This window comes from Aulonocara sp. 'chitande type north' Nkhata Bay, linkage group LG15, assembly GCF_057382095.1.
Source record: "Aulonocara sp. 'chitande type north' Nkhata Bay isolate Kocher_YH1m ecotype deep benthic linkage group LG15, A_spYH_male_GT1.1, whole genome shotgun sequence".
In the NCBI taxonomy this organism is placed as follows: Eukaryota; Metazoa; Chordata; class Actinopteri; order Cichliformes; family Cichlidae; genus Aulonocara; species Aulonocara sp. 'chitande type north' Nkhata Bay.
The window spans coordinates 13,002,556-13,019,816 of NC_141358.1; the positions used below are offsets into that span (position 1 = coordinate 13,002,556).

Consider the following 17,261-nt stretch of genomic DNA (forward strand, 5'->3'; position numbering starts at 1 on the left):
AGTACAGTTTATCTATTCTTCTCAATAGCCATCCTCTTCATCACTTTCTACAAGGACTGACAGAGGATGGCTTTTCTTCCTCATACCACGAGCACTGCATTTTTACCTTTGGAGATCCTTTTTGTATTATATTGAGCTTTTAACATGGCAACATTTTTTAAGATTCTATTGGCCTCCTTTATTTCATTTAATTTCTTTCTGATTAATTTTAATTAGATGCTTTTTGTAAATCCTAACTTTTGGCATAAATTGAAGTGATCCTGGGTCATTGACCGAGCATTTTCTGTTTTTTGGAGTCTTAAGTTATTTTGATCTTTAACTATGTTCAGTTTGATACTTAGTTTAGCTTTTTGTTCTAGTTACTGTTATGGTACTGCTTTCACTTTACCCTACTACCCCTTTGTTCCTCATGGATAGTCTAGTCTCCCTCAGTGAATCCCTGTTTCATTACTTTCTGTGTTATTTTGTTAGTTGTGTCCTTTAGTTTACATCTCCATGTCTCGTTATTAGATTTAGGTCACTCCTCTGTAATTCCAAAAGTGTCTCCACTCTGCCCTCATAACCTCTTGAGTGTTTATACCCTCAGTTTGTTTTGTCATACTGTGGTTAGTGTTGTTACTGCTGTTTCTTGATATCTTCCCAGGCTTTTTTCTCTGTTCCAGTGAACTTTGTTTTTATCTGTTTTTTGGATTGTTCCATTTGCACCTCCAACAGAGGTTCTTTATTTTGATCATTGCTTGCTTTTGGGGTCCTCATACAGCATTACCTACTGATGACATGGTATATCTTGACTCATTTCACTGTTTTGCTGATGATTTGCAGATTTATCTACCTTTAAAAGCAGGGTCAGACCATCCTCAGCTCCTATTACGCTGCCTTGATGACGTCAAACAGTGGTTGTCATTAAATTATTTAAAGCTAAATGAAAATAAAACTGAAGTTGTCATTTTTGGCAACTTTAATCACATCGATAGCACTCTGGGCCCCCTTTCCTCCTATTGTAAAACACATGTAAAAAACCTCAGTGTCTACATTGATGGTCCTTTTAAATTGAATAAGCAGGTGAGTGCAGTAGTTCAGTCCTGCTTCTTTCAGTTAAGACAGCTAGCCAAGGTAAAGCCATACCTCCCGGCTAACGTCTTTGAACGTGTTATTCACCTTTTCCTTACTTGCAGATTGGATTACTACAATTCATTGTATTATGGTCTAGACCAGGCCACCATCCATCGTCTTCAGATGGTCCAAAATGCAGCTGCTCGCCTGCTAACTGGTACCAAACGGAGAGAGCATATAACCCCAGTTTTAGCTTCTTTACACTGGCTTCCTGTCTCCTACTGGATCCAATTTAAACTTTTCCTTTTTGTTTTTAAGTCACTTAATGCCTGAGCTCCTCCTTACCTGTCTGAGCTCCTCTCTGCTTATGCTCCAGGAAAAACCACGAGGTCTAGCTCAAAATTAATGCTGTCCATCCCACAGACTTATCTCAAATCTCGTGGTGATAGAGCCTTCTGTGTGGCAGGTCCCAGATTTTGGAATAGTCTCCCCTTAAATATTAGATCTGCACAAACACTTGAGCAATTTAAATCACTACTAAAGACACATTTTTATGCCCTGGCTTTTAACACACCATGACCCAAGCATTCTGGTCATATTTTAAATCGTTTTAATTATTGTTTTAATTCTTTTATTGTCCTATTATTGTTTTATATAGTTATTATTGTATTACATTGTTGCTTTTTAATGCCATTTTTATATTGTTAAGCACTTTGTGCAGCATCGGCTGTTTGAAATGTGCTATATAAATAAACTTGACCTTGACCTTGACCTCCCATTGCCAAACCTTTCCCCTGCATACTTCGTGTGTTTAGGTAAGATATATAAAAATGTCTGACCACACTGACAATCTTTACCCCACATTTGGTTGTTGACATCTGGTCAGCATATCCGCAATGAATATGGGCATTGTATTCTTGGTAGAGACCCGCATCATCAGGATGGAAATGCTTGACTCAGAACAACGATTCATTGATTTGCAGCGACCCTTTCTCCCTGACATGGCAAGTGCAACCAAACCAAGCCACAAAATAGCTCCACAAAGCAAAACAGAGCCACAGGGTCAACACCCTATCGGGATAAAAAGTTCAGGCTTGTCCTAAATCTGTCAACAAACTCAATATAATATTACTCACATGTAAGCTTTCCTTCATTGTCAGAGTTAAATATGTTAAATTTTTAATTGGGAGGGGCTAGGATGGACAAGATTAGAAACGAGTAAATAAAAGGGACGGTTCAGGTTGAACGTTTTGGAGACAAAAAGAGGCAGGGCTGAGATAATTTGGACATATGCAGAGCAGGGATAGTGGATGTAAAAGATTAGCTAGGCCCTCCCCGGCTTCAGTGTGAGGTTATTTTAACCGTGTTTTGAGGCACAGGTGCACTTTCATAAGGTGTTTTAAACAGGGTCTCAGCCAATCAGAAGTGCAGTCTCTTCCTCGCTTTAAGACACCCTCCTCCCTTCCCTGTTGTTGACGTACTGCCGACCCATTTCTTGATTTTTCTCACCCCTCCCTAGGAGCTGCCACATGACCTGTCAAGTAGGAAGTGTTGAAGCTAGCGAGCAGCAGCAGGAACAGCGGCGGCACGAAACGCAACACAGAGGGGTAGCTGTGAAATCTCCCGAGTCTCGTTCTCGACGCTTCTCTCAAGATACGTTTACCCCCTCTCCACCCCTGTTGAAGCAGGCTCAGCAATAAGTTGTCCGCAGTCATGTACGTGAAGGTGGTGTTTTTCGCGGTGGCTCTGGCTCTGATTGGCGCGGCGGTCGCGGCAGACTCAGGTAAGTTTTCGCGACCTCTCGTCGCCGAGCTAGTAGCTAGCTACAACCCCGCTCTTTAGCCGGATATCCACCCCCGGGAAACAGATATATCTCCCTGCCCGTTTGGCTCCATTTTCGGTCACCTCCTATTATTTAAAAAAAAAATGTCCCGCTTTACGTAAAAATAAAATACCACCCCACCTTATTTCCTTCTGGCAGCTTGTCATCTTTATGTCCACGCTGGCCACTTAGGACTCGAGGACTAGCTAGCGTTTGTTTTTGAGCTCGTTATAGTGGGATTATTTGTGTCATGGTGCGACCTCTGAGAGGAATTGTGACACTCGCTTTAAGCCAAACTGTCATATCCATCTGACTGGGTTGTTATGAAATATAAACGGGTTAGTTTAGCCACATTTTAAGATCTTTTTACCAGCTTGCTTTGATGATCTGTGCTTAAAGGATTTAAATGTGTAAATTGGCCACCTTCTGGTGATCTACAGGGAAACTATTGGAAGTTACTTTAAATGACAAATAACCATAACTAAAATCTGATTTCTTTGCAGATGGATGTTCCGAGCTAACTTCATGTGATAAATGTGTGGAAGTCGCTGAATGCCACTGGGGTAATTGCTCATGTGAGTACCTGTCTTGTATTTTTGAAGCATGAGAGTAAAGGTTTGTATGTCCAGAAGCCTTGGGGTTTATTGGTTGCATAATTCCCAGTATAGAAAGCAATGATCTCATCCCTGTTTCCCTAAAGCCCAAGCAGCAGCTTAATGTGGTATCCCCAGCTGGTGCCAGTGGATCTGAACAGGCTGGTTTTGGGAAGTAAATTATGGATGCAAGCCAAGTTTGGAGCAATGCTCTGCTACTGTTATATTAAATTGATTGTGGGGGATTAATAAGGGGCTTTTTTTCTCCCTTGGGGCATTTAGATTTATTTTCAGTTCTGGTTGGGGTTTCGATTCCCTTCATTTCTGTGCTGCTTTTTTTTCTATTGTCATAAAGTCAAACCTGCTCTGACGTGTCCCTGATTTATACTCTTTTGCACAGCAGTTAGGAAATATGCTGCCCTAATTTGGAAGTGTGCTGGCTGTGATGTGAAATATGCGTTATTCAGTTACAAGGGTCTGCCATGACTAAAACTACATGACAAATAATTTCCTGGCTAAGTAACGGCTTTTCACTCACTACATCCTCCCCCTGTGGTTTGGTGTGTTTTGTTTTTAGTTGTTGTTTTTTTCACACTCTTACCAGGAAATAAGGTTACAGGTTTTATGGGCAAAGCAGAGATCAAGGTATTGTGATCTTGTTTTCTAAAAATAAAAGGTCTGTTGCACAAATTGAGTCAGCAGATAGGAGTTAAATTATACAATTAAACTTCTGTCATTTTTGGGTTAAAGCACGCTACTTCTTTAATCCTCATGAGTGGTGGAGGCCCACCAGGGGGATATTAACTGTATCACCCTTGAGAACCTTGTTATATATTTGTGCAGTGTCTATGGAAGGAGACACGGCACAGGTCTCTGGTGATTTGTGAAGATGATGATCGGGAGAGGAAGTGAGGGGATGTGTGGCAGGAAGCCTGCAATATCCTTGTGCAGAGGAACTGAAGGAAGGAGTGGATAATGGCAGAAGTGCAGGAAAGAGTGTAGAGATTGGATAAAAGATAAGCTCTCTTCATTATAATTTAAGCCTCAAGTTTGAGACAAAAGTATCTGGTGATCTCAGCCTGGAAATCTTCTGCCTTTAGGCTCGGTTAAAGAACTCTTTGTAATCTCAACTGTATCACAGGTTGGGCCACTGAAGCGAAATGGCAACAGTTAAATTTAATAAGACAGGTGCCTGCGCTTTACCTCTCATGGGAGCTGACCTGTTTGACAGCGTTACTGATGAGAAGCTGTATTCAGATTAGTTGATCCCACACCCCCTCCTGCTTTGTCTCTGAAAGGGAAACGATGATGCACACTGCCTGAAGATTTGTTGGGTGGTTAAACAGGAGAGGTGAGATGGCGGTTAGGTGCCTCTTTTCAGAGGACTGGATTGGTAGGTTTCCCAAAGGAGACATATGCCAGGGTTTACAATTTACGCACGGATGGAGAGGAAAACTCACAAGTCACAGACGCCAAAAGCCCAGAATCTTCAGAAAATATATTAAGATAGCCTTGTTAGGTTTCTAGTAATTTTTAGTTTTATTTCACAAATATTTGTGATAGCAGTTTTTCCCCCTATCTATCCAAATAAGATAAGAACTCTTGAGTCATGTTTTGTCTACTTGGCCTTTTGTAACCGCTCTCAAGCCTGCTGCATTATAAAGTCCTGGTGTAAGCCTACAGCTAAACCTCTCACACAGTCGTGAATGAATCAGCTCTTCGAAGTGAACTAAGCAAAAACCGGAAAGGTCAGCTCTGGACACGTCCAAGTCGGCTTTTGTGAAATGCAGCATAACCACACTGATGTAGCGAGTAACTGCCTCCTACACTGTCATAACTAGATTTATCTTTGGTTTAGGGATTTTGTATAAACAGGTCTTCAGCGTCATTTCCCTGATGCGTGGTATTTAAAAGCTTGAAAGTTTACATGTGTGGACGCACGCTCTGTAGTGCCTTTTAAGTGCAGGTTGAGATGAGGCTATTTTCTGTGGTATGCTTGAGGCCCTGTGCGACTTACTTTCACTGACATCAATTTGTGGACGTTACCGGGTGGTGATGATAATGGCACCATTTTGGAAAAAGGCTGAGAGCGTGTCCTACCTTTCACAGCTGGCTGTGAGATAACATCTCTCTGACCTATTTGAGAGTGAAAGGAAGGAGGGGGGAAAAATGCTCTTCCTTCGTGGTTCAGCATACGTTGCCTGCAGGGTCTGGTCACACACAAGGTGTGAAATACAAGGCGGGCAAATAATTTCGAATTTACTTGCTCGTGGGCTTCTTGAAAATCACAGTTGGTAAGGTAATGAGTCATTTAAGTTTCCAGCCTAAGGTAGCAGGATGTGCGTAAAAACAGGGAAGAGCTGCACATTTGTGTGTTGTGGCAGCGAACTACCAAATACGCCAACAATCATTTGAGCAGCACAGTGACACACGCTATGCTGAAACATTGCATCATAAGCTTGTCAAACCAGTTATTATAATTCAGTAGCTGCTTGGTAGTCGCTTGTGTCCAAGGCGCAAAATGCACAACTTGATACACAAGACCACAAAATAAGCCCTTTGTGGAGTGGAAAATACAGCTACTGAGTCATTTTTGACTTTGTTCAGACAAAGATGCTTTCAGTAAACCGCTTCAGACTCGCCTGCTGTTAAAAGTTGATTTGTCTTTAATTTATGGGCAGCCACCTGGTGAGGGTCATTGGGCTTGGCTGCTCTGGATTATAGTGTAACAAGAAAAGGTGGTGTATGATGACGTTTTACAGCACCAGGTGCAGCGCAGTGAATGGAAACCGTCCCCTTTTATGATGTTCCTGTATTCAGGATGGTAATGTCTCCATATGCTCATAAACCAATGCGAGAGCGATTTCACAAAAAGACGAGCTCAAGGGTAATTGATGGCTTATCCCATCACCAGATGTTACTGCAGCTTATTGTAACAGAGTCCTGACGGTGAAAAGATATTTCCTTTAAAGACTGTGTTAGGAATCAATGTCCTGTAGACAAGTGACAGCAAAGTGCGTGCCTGCTGTTACTCAGTAACTGTTTTTATGTCCTGTAAGATTTCCTGATAAATGAAAGCCCTGCTTGGCTCAGGGGTCAGCAACCTTTGCTATCAAGAGCCAGACTCAAATAAGTACTTATTTATTTAGTCTGTTTTTTATATTGTTGGTATGCTTAACTTGCGTTTTTACCTTCAGCTTTTGATATAGCTTATTTTTTCTTAATAGTAACAGAGCCTTTTAAGTATAAATTAACCTTATGAACATTATTAATAGGTGTAATTTAAATCTTTTACCACATGTGACCATTATGCAGTGGACCATTTATGATTTAGTATGTCATTGTTCAATAATAGAGCTAGAATATTGAATACATAAATAAATAGCAGCCTACTGGCTTGAACTGTATTTATAGTAAACAAAAAAGGAACATTCAGTAGCACATGGAGCATAGAATAAAGAGAGCAGTGTTGTTAGTAAAAGCAAGCTGATTCAATTCGCTATTTTTCCTCAAGGACATTTATTTACGTTTTCAGGAGGTCTAAGCATTTATGTTTATACATCCATGCTAGTCACCACAATTGAGGTACAGCAGAGCCTTAGTCACTGGAGATGGGACAGTAAGCCGTGTGTTTGCGACTCCTGGCTTCGTCACTGATATTCATGGAATAAATGCACAATTAAAATGATTTTAAGTAAAAAATTTTAATAATAGGGATGTATATAGTGTTTTTTTCCCTCCCCCTTGCAGATTAGACTTTATTGTATTTAACATATCTGAAAGGGGTGAAAACTGCTCCTCATGATCGAGTTACTCTTTGTATTTTAATTTGAATTTTTTTATTTACGGTCATGTTTCAGAATGAAAAACATTGCATTTCTTACATTTGAGATGCAACAGCCAGCATTTTAACATTCCTGCAAAAAAAATAGCCTTCAAGTAGACCAATCATTCAGCTGGAACACATCATACACTTCAGGAGTTTAATTGGACACCATCAATTAATAATTTTTGCCAATTGATCCTTGCAGAATCGTTTCAAAAGCTTTTAGTAAAACGTGGTTCATGCTGAACAGCAGCAGTGAAACTTGCACTGTGAAGCTGGGTGTGGACAGAATGTATAGTCACACGGTGCTGCTGACAGGAGTGACTCATTGTCACGTCACTGTGACACAGGCTGAGCAGTGGAGAAACTCTCACAAATTGACTGAATTTGTGGAATTTCAATTTGCTCCTGTTAATGAAGTCTGTAAAGCAGTGAATCCTGCAGCTTAACTTCTTGTCAGTATTTGGGTCTGGAAAGACTTCATGGAAGGGCAAAGTCCCCTTCTGTCGTGGTTAATAAGTAATGAGATTATTTGCTAAAATGTCATACAACTAGATGACCAAAGCCAACAGGCTAGAAAACAGAGGTGAAGTCACCTTAGCTGAAAACGATGAGGGAATATAACTCAATGACTCTACTTTATATTTGAGGGGGAAACTTGTGTCTCCACGTTTTTGACAGCCTTAAACTGTTTTCACAAATTACCCTCCAACAATGTTTGAAGAATTAAGGCGGGGAATTGCACACAAAAGGAAATAATCCACCTCATACATATTCTCACTAATGGAAAGGCTTCGACTGGTTAAGGCGAGAGATGCTGTCCGAGTAGAGCAAGTAGGAGGAAAAAAACATGATATCCACTCACTAGCTGTGAATTCTGATGGCGATTACCATCTGTAGTCTTCCACGGGCACAATCAGACATTACATGGACTTTGACTGTATGTCTGATCCGATTGAGTCGAGTATTCAGGTACTTGCATGCAGCTCTGCAAGAAATGTCTGGAAGTTTTTGGGGCTGAAGTCCACTTTAGTTACAGGTTACTTAAAGGTGACTTAAAACGCATACGCAAGAGATTAAACCTCAACAAGCCAAAGATGAAATTGCTTCTTATAATTAATTTGCCTTTCTTTATTTCTATTTGTGGGGTTTGTTTATCCCAAAAAGTGGCAAATTCCCAAGTTACTGCAACCAAAACATTAAGTGAAAACTACAAGTTGGAAAATGAACTGTATGATATGAGAATGCAAAATGGTTTCACGAAGCAAAAATTACACAAAGAATGAAGTAGGAAACAAAGTGAAATTAAATAAAGAACCACAATAAATTAAAAAAAAGGAAAACAAAAAACAAGGCTGCCATGTTAGAGAAGGTGCTCCACTGCCTGTCTATTAAGTGGTGCAGGGGGGGGTCCAGATTACCCTCCCCCTCAGCTTCCACAGTTATTTGGATGCTGGGTTCACAAGCTCGTGGGCAGGTGGAGGAATTCAGACCGCACCAACATTGATGAAAGAGAATTCCTGATCCATGTGGTATGAATGTATTACACAGTTATAGGATAAATAACAAAAACATTTTAACTGTTTCCTGTTGAAATATCGGGCATTCCACCATATTTAGATTATAAACTGTGCCTGTGTGGGTTTCCTCCAGATAACTTGGCGTCCTTTCACTGTTTCAAGATACTTATTGGGTTAAGAGGTGATTTCAAATTGCCCTGAGTGTGAATGGTCATCGGTCTCTCTGTGTTGGCACTGTAATAGGTACCCTGCCTGTCATCCTGTGACAGCTGGGATAGGCTCAAGCCCTCATGACCTTCAGTTTAAATAAGTGGTGGTGAAATACTTGGAGACAACAGGTGATAAAGATTTTTCTTTACATATCTGTTTTGCTTTATTTTGGATAGCTGGGTTTTTACGCATAGTTAACTAAAGAATCTGAATACTTCTGTGATCCCTGAGAAGGTATCCAATTATCTGAAATAAATAAGTAAAAATAAAACAAACTAGTGTGAGACATGCTCAGCTTTAAAGTAAATGAAACGGAAGTGTAATGATGGCGGAGCAGAACATAAAAAGACACCATGACTGCAGGATGTGGGGCTGTGTGAGCAACCGCTCTGGGGGAGATAAGGAATTAGAACTGCTTCACTGCAGATCAAATCGCTGTTTGTATAAATGAGATCGTCATTTGAAGCGTCATCTTAGCACATATGCTTCTTTTCTTTTAGATCGAATATTATTTTAGAGTACACAGAGTGTGTTTTTATTGCTTGTGGCTGCTTTCTGTAATCTGTATGAGCGTAACTTCAGTAATTAACCGTTGCTGACACTAGTTTAACTGCTTGTGCAAATGTAATTAATATAAATCATAAACCAGTCATTTAAAATATCATGCTTTTCTGTCTTTCAGCAATTTTTGGCTGTTACAATGGGACTCTAAAAGGAAATGACTCCTGCATCAACGCCAGCTGCTCCGGTAGGTTTAAAATTAAACTGTTATTCTACACACCAGAGTGTAAATTAACATTTTACGTGTTTTTAACATGATGTTTTGGGCTCTAAGAGATTCTGTTTGTCTCACTAACTAAGGTGTTGATTAATGGTCAGTCTGAGTGTCTGAGTCTTTTCCTGTTTTTCCTATTTGTTTGTGTTTGTAACATTAAAAAAAAATGCTGTTGTAGACTGTTGTGACATGTCTTTGTTGTTTAAGTGGTTTATCTTGCTTTCCTCTTTACCACCTCTTTTGGTGCTGGTTCCCTGTCCATTTTCAGGCTCTGTGAGTACGCCCAATCCTACAACCCCCCATACTACTGTTGTTCCCACCACCTCTAACAGCAACACCACAGGTAACCATTCCCTGAAATCCTCAGCTTTTCCCTCCTGTTGTCTGTGCTAGAGCAGGGCGATATGACCAAAAATATTTATCACGATATACATTTGAAAATTTGCGATAACGATATAACTGACGATATAACTCACACTAGACAAAATACTTTACAACTCCACAACTTTATTAGTGCAAAAAAAACCCCCATCAATGTATTTTCACTTAAACAAGCAGCTGTTTTATGTGCATTAAAGTTATATAAAAATGTAACAGTGCAAATTCCTTGCTGACAGTTTAACCAAAAGGCATTTCCAGTGGAAATTGGCCGACATATCCTCAGCATAACCATGTATAATATCCACAAAACCTAAAAAGAGGTTATACACACACACACACAACATATTATGTTGAAGCACAGTACGTATCACTCCACCAGGCTCCTGACTACGATAGCTGTAATGCTCCGACAATCCATCAAGCGGTGCAGGTTTGTAGCTTAGCAAAGTCATACTAAAACATTTGACAGATTTTCGAGCGCCGTGTAGCACATAAAATCGTTTCGCAGTCAGTAAACACAACCAGAATTCATACATAAGGCCCATTGGATTATAAGGGGCACTGTCGATTTTCAGAAAAATCAAAGGATGGATTTTAAGTGCGCCGTATTTTCCAAAAAACATGGTAATAACGACGGCCCGCTAGCATGCTCTACCAAAAATAGTGCTTTGTTGTGTGTCTGACGGACGAAAGCCAAACCAATTCCACACCACTGAAGTTGCAGCAGTTTTACAAACCAATTCTGGTTCATCCGTTTCATTCAACTTTTTGCTTTCGCCGCCATGCTTTTTCCGACGTATGTGTATGAAAACAAAGGCACTGCGCATGCGCGTTTTACCCATATTCTATTGCGATATTTCATTTTTCTATCGTTGCTCAAAATTATACCGGTATTACTGTGAACGGTATGATATGGCCCAGCCCTAGTCTGTGCTAATGTTGAAGTGGTCTCATTAATAAAAATGTGATCTCTTAAAGTTGTAATACTTAAGAGTTTCATGGATTTCGATACCTAATGCTGCTGTGTTTTCCAACTAGTGGCTTTTATTGCGACAACTAACAACCGCTTTCCATTAATACCTACGTGGATCAACTCGACTCCTTACCCATTACGATGAAGTACAAACTGGCTTTTTGTCAGACTTGGGAATTGTTGTGTAAATTTTTTAATTTTCCATTTCCCTTGTTGCCGGTTTTCAAAAATGGCAGTTGTGATTTTTGTAAAGGAGACTCTCATGATTCATCAAGTGACACAACTAACTAGCCAATCTGTGGCACGTAGACCCTTGATGTCACATTTTCAGATCCATCTTGAAGAGAGCGCTGGACTCAAAACCTATTGATTGGGTTGGCCTTTCCTATAGTTTGTATTGATAATGCTGACTTGTCTGCAAACACTTGCGATATACTTTCTCATCTATATTTGTAGTTAGGTTTTAGTGAAATTTGAAATAACACAGTGAAAATTGCAGCGAGATTCATGTAAGAACCTTCAGCAATCACTTGCCAAGTGGTTGCAGAGTGCAAACGTTTCACTAGCAACCAGTGACTACTGGGGCCACTGACAGGTCTTTAGACCTGCAGGGTTACAGTTGATTTCACAGCAACTGGCCGCAACCATGTTAACTGATGGAAGAATATTCGTTTTTTTTCCATTGCGATCAGTGATTGCCAGTGGGTCTCTTGGCCTGTGTGAATGAAGCCTTAGGTGAAAAGTTAGATCAGAGTTACAGGGTACAATCAAACAGACAAGCACATCCCGTTGTGCAGTAGCATGGTTGATTCTGAACACAATGCTATTGATCAGATTTCTAGCGAAAAATAAAAAAACAAAAAAACACAGAATTGAATTTTTAAATCCTCTTTAAGACTCAAGACGCTTGAGGAAAACATACAGAGCAGATAAATTCCTGTTGCGGGAGCTGCTCGGTGTGTGGATCAGTCTATTTTCAGGTCTGCTTAAATTACAGGCACCATACCTCCAATTCCTAGCTAACTTCACTGCCCTCTGCTTCTGTTGTTGTTGTTTAGAAAAGAACTTGCATCATATGAAGCATGAAATCAGATTTCAGTGCATCCAAACTATTAACGTTGTTGGTGTGTGCTGAATAGGCGGAGTCAACATTTAAACTGTGTCAGCTGACGCATGAATTGCTCAGTTCAAGCCTATGACTGATACAAAAACAACAAGGTCATTCCTACAGTGCAGGCACAAACTGAAAACTAAAATCAGTTTGTCTTTAATGGCAGCTGGTGATTGCTGGTATCATTTATTATTTCTTTAGCATTTTCTTTACCACATCTTATAATTATTTTATTTATATCATATTATATTATATTACATCTCTCAGTGCACTAACCAAACACCCCATCAGATCCATGGGATTTTGAAATACGTGCTATTTCCTTGCCCCTTCTCGTCTCTTTTTTGCCATCTTCTAGGAAAGAAAAGCTGCTTATCCAGTGTTTACACTCTAGCTAATCAAAGTGTAGCTATAGTGTTAAATCAGGACCAGTGACCAGAAATTTAAATCTTAAGGATTACAAACTGAAACTTGTGATATAACCTGCTTGTTTTGAGGCTAATAGATAGGTAATTACTGTGATTCTACTACAGAGAATGGAACCATTACTACTACTCCTACTGCTACCCCCAATCCACCAACGACACACTCAAACTCCTCGAGTACTTCTTCAAGTAAGTCTCAGAAACTATACGATTTTTACGTCTGTCTTGTAATGTACAGAAACATCAGTAACCGATTTCTGAACTTTCATCTCAGCTGTAACTGTCACAACAGTCAGCCCGACAACCGCCCCTCACAAGAACTCGACCTTTGATGCCGCAAGCTTCATCGGTGGGATAGTGCTGGTCCTGGGGCTGCAAGCCGTCATCTTCTTCCTCTACAAATTCTGCAAGTCCAAGGACCGCAACTACCACACCCTTTGAAAAGTTCGCACTTGACCTATCCTCGCCAACTAGACCCTTTCAGAGAAAGCTCCCTGATCAGCACACACTCATCCATGTGGTCTCAAACAGTGTTTTCAAGCAGGTTAATTTTGTAATCAATCATCTTTGTGGCACTTGTGATTCTAGCCTCCCTTAGTGCTGCTGTTGTAGTCACTATAGAGGAACCCACGCATGCCCGTATGTGTGATAAATCAACAGCCAAACAGATCCTCAGTGACGAGGCATTCAGGCCTTGAGCATATGGATTACATCATCTGGTAGCTGCTCCCACCTCCATCATGCAGTTACTCATTTCTGCAAAGACCATTTCCCAGTGAATCTGAAAGGAAGGGGGGTTGTGTTATTTACAGCCTTCCTTCTCATACCTTCGTCAGTTAAAAAGGCCACATAAGAGTTAAAAGAATTATCCATGTATACAAAGCGGCTCAGGAGTCGTACAGCTACAGAGGTCACGTTGATTTGGAAACACTGTTTGAGATCACAACTGCTCTTTAACACGACGACTTTGATGATTCAGTTTTGCTTTTGCCCTGTTAAATTGTGGTTTCCTCCCCTCTGTGCAGCTGTATTATGTATATTTGTTCATAGATGATGTAAAAGAGGCGGGGATTCTTTTTTTTTTTTTTTTTTTAAAAAGGGGATAAAAGCAGAACCAAATCATCCAATGTCGTGGATAAAACAAAAAAACAGGCTTATTTATTGATGGGTGTCTCCAGTAACATTTAGGAGTGCTGTGTGTTTTCTCCTGCTGAATCCTACCTTTCCATCCTAATATTCAAGATGTTAAAACACCAACTGCCAGCGGGGCAGTTCAGTGCAATAAATCATGTATCGAGCTCATTTCCCAGCCATTAATCTCCCAAACTTCCTGATCTTAACCGGTGTCAAATTGTCCATGCACGGGTTGCCAACGTGGAGCTGGCTGTTCTATTCTGTGGAGTAATTGAAAGGATCAAAAATTAATGATGGTAGAATATTTGTTAAAAACGAGAATGGGGAAGTTTTGGGTTGTTGTTTTTGTTTTTTTTGTTTTTTTGTTGTTTTTTTTTAATAGTAAGTACATTTCTTGATGTAGACAGTGAAAGCAGTGAAGTGCCTTTAATGTCCTATATGACTTAAAGAGAAGGAGGGGTGAGTGTTTATTAGTTTATAAGAGCGAGAGAACTGTATCGCCGTGAGAACCATCGTATTGCAGCTGGACTGAAGAGCCTTTAATGTTGGTGAATACAGTAGATGGTGATAACAGGAGGGCCTGGGTCTTTTTTTGGGGGGTGGGGGGGTCCACTGTAAGTTAATCAGATATTCAGTGCATGAAACCCACAGTTACTTCAGTGGTAACTTTGTAGAAAGTACTTAAAGGTACTCTAGCATCTAATTTACCCTCTAAAAGCTCGCAATTCATGTTTTCCAAGTTCAACCAGGGAGGGAGGTTTTAGAGTGGTGTTGTAAATCTGAGTGAAGAAATGGGGAGAATATTGGGCGTGTTTAAAAACTTGAGAATCAGAGAGAGTGAATAGGGGTAAATGTTGGACTGTTTTGTTGTTTTTGTCAAATGAGCATCGCACCTCTTGATTTTGGATTTTTGCCATGTTAAGTGAGAGGATTGTGAATGAAGAAACAGCTTGGTGGCTGTGCTTAAAGCTTGTGCCGATTCCTCTGATTAGCTTGCTGCTAACTGTGATTATTTTCTTATTTCTCTTGTACATAGCCACATCCTGTGTTGTTGTTGTTGTTGTTGTTTTTTTTGTTGTTGTTTTTTTCCTGAGTAGTTGTTGTTGTTGTTGTTGTTGTTGTTTTTGTTTTGTTTTTTTCTTGTAGTTGCTTGCCAGTGTCAGGAATGTTTTCTTTAAATGCCTTTTTCCCCTCTTGCATGCTGGATGCTTGGAGTTGTTTTTTCCTTCCTTTGCATATGCTCTTAGGGATTTCAGTATACTTTAAAAAAACAAAACACCCCCCCCCCCCACACACACACACACACACACACACACACGATTATTTGTGATTGGCCCATATGCTAGTTGAAAGAATGCCTTGAATCAGTGTGCATCAAGCCAAAGTTCTCAGTTTAGGCATGGAAATTGAGCGTTGCACTGACGAGCTTTGTTTTCTATCTTTGCTTTTGTAAATGTTTTCATGGTTTAGCCAAAAAAAAAAAATAGAAAAAAAATGCTTGTATAAATATTCGTCCTGAAATATTACTAGATAATGAATGAATGATCAGCTTGTTTTTTAAGACATTCAGTGGAAATGTTTTTCTTCTTATTGTTTGATTTGGTTTGGGGTTTTTTTTTTTTTTTTTTTTGCTTACGTGATTTCTGGATTACACGTTTTCTGCTGCTCACCATTAACACGCCTTTAAAACCTACAGTCACCTGATGGCATTAGGCTACAGCCCAAAGACCCATGTGTGGCAGGTAGGCTGCAGAGTTTTTTGCCTTAGCTGCACCCCTTCGTTCACTCTCTGTACGTGGAGTCCCTTCGGCCAATTTAAAAGAAACATTTGAGTTCATTCCCAGCTGCTGAGTGGGCTGCTGTGAAACTCTGTTCAGCGTGGTCGCTGCGTTCCTTACAAACCATCAAATGTTGATATCCATGGATAACTGATCTCCATTGTGTTTACTCTGCAACTTCTACAAGATACCTACGCAGTCCCTGCACCTTTTTAAGGAAAAGTGCCTTATTCAGTTGATTTCATAGATATATCTATAGATATATAAAGTTGTATTGCAAAATGATATGCCACATGTATTAAGTAACGATGGGACTCAGCACTTTCAGGCCCCTGTGAAGTGGTTTTCTGTGTCGTATTCTGCTTAAATGTCTGTTTATGTCACAATCGGCCTTAACTTCTTGATCAAACGAGTAGTGATAAGCATGGTGGGGCGGAAGGGAGAGGTTGACTGTGTTCCATTCTTTCAAGCGATGCCATTGAAGCAGCATTTTAAGTATACAGCAGAATCAAAGGTGCTGCTTTAGTGATTTGAATCCTTTACGTTTCAGCTTAATAAAGCACGCATGTGGCCTGGACAGCCTCTCAGCTGCATATAGAGATAAAATTCACCAGTAAAGTTGCAACCACAGCCACAAACCTCTAGCGTTGTAAAGTCACACTTCCTCCACGCTGCAAATGGTCACATGGTGACTCCACTTTGGTTCTAATTTGCAATTGCTGTATCAGATGACCTTGCTTTCTGTCTTTTGTAAGATTTCAAATTCAAAATCCAAACTCGTTTGGTTGCGGAGTTCTCTCATATCAGTGTTCTGCTCAGAGAGAGAGATGTGTATGTTTTATTTTATTTTTTTCCTCCTTTCTCTTGTGGGTTTAATGCTTTTGTTTGTTTTTGTTAAAGGCCATCAGTCTTGTAGGTACAACCTTTGGGCTTTCCCCTCTCACATAGCCATATGTAGACTCCTGCAGGTGCCAGAATGCCTCCTAAAAAGTTTTGTGCTTATTTTGTGCCCTTCTTTTCTCCCACTTCCTCTTAAACTTTGTTTTGTTTTGGGGGTTTCTTTTGGTTTTTTTGCCTCGTTTCCTAGTGTTGCCTTTTAATTTCACAATGTTAAACCAATAAAGTTTGAATATTGTAAAATGAATCACTGCAGCGTAACATTTGCTTGGGAACTCGTCATTTACATCAGTGGAAAGACGATACCTGGGCAGGTCTTGTAGAGCGCTTGTCACCATGGTTACAGTTGAAAAGCCATTTAAAAGGTGGTGTATCAGTTTCTGTGTGAGTATAAGTAATACTGGCTCAAATTCAGAAGGACAGATTGTCCTGATAAAGAGGAAGCGAGCATAAATGCAAATAATTTATGCAGAAATTCTACACTAATGGCAAAATTATCAATATATTTTACATTTTCTTTCATAGTTCATGGAGTGACTCCATATTGTATGGGTTTCCACATTGACAAGTCAAAGATCCTTGATTTGAGCCCAGGAGTAGACCCAAATCCCCTTTTGAGGTTGCTAAATCAAACATGTAGACAGCTGGTGAATAAGGGAGCAGCTGTCACGACCATTTATATTTAAAGAAAACAAAAACGAAACCCAAAAACCTAATTTGATATATGAAACGCATACTAGTTTTATTTATAGCACCAAGACCC

The 17,261-nt window shown here is 40.0% G+C and overlaps 1 protein-coding gene across 2 annotated transcripts; it reads left to right on the forward strand.

Annotated features, from left to right (window-relative positions):
• Positions 1–2,388: 2,388 nt before the first annotated feature.
• On the forward strand, positions 2,389–16,745 carry cd164 (CD164 molecule, sialomucin). 2 transcript variants are annotated; one of them, XM_086264265.1, is made up of 6 exons: positions 2,401–2,836; positions 3,379–3,450; positions 9,707–9,772; positions 10,068–10,142; positions 12,798–12,878; positions 12,964–16,745. In XM_086264265.1, the coding sequence occupies exons 1-6, from the start codon at positions 2,767–2,769 to the stop codon at positions 13,128–13,130; spliced, it is 531 nt and encodes a 176-aa protein (XP_086120391.1). In that variant the 5' UTR covers positions 2,401–2,766; the 3' UTR covers positions 13,131–16,745. The 2 variants fall into 2 exon arrangements, with proteins under 2 accessions (XP_086120392.1, XP_086120391.1); XM_086264266.1 differs by lacking the exon at positions 10,068–10,142 and having other exon boundaries at positions 2,389–2,836.
• The last annotated feature ends 516 nt before the right edge of the window (positions 16,746–17,261 follow it).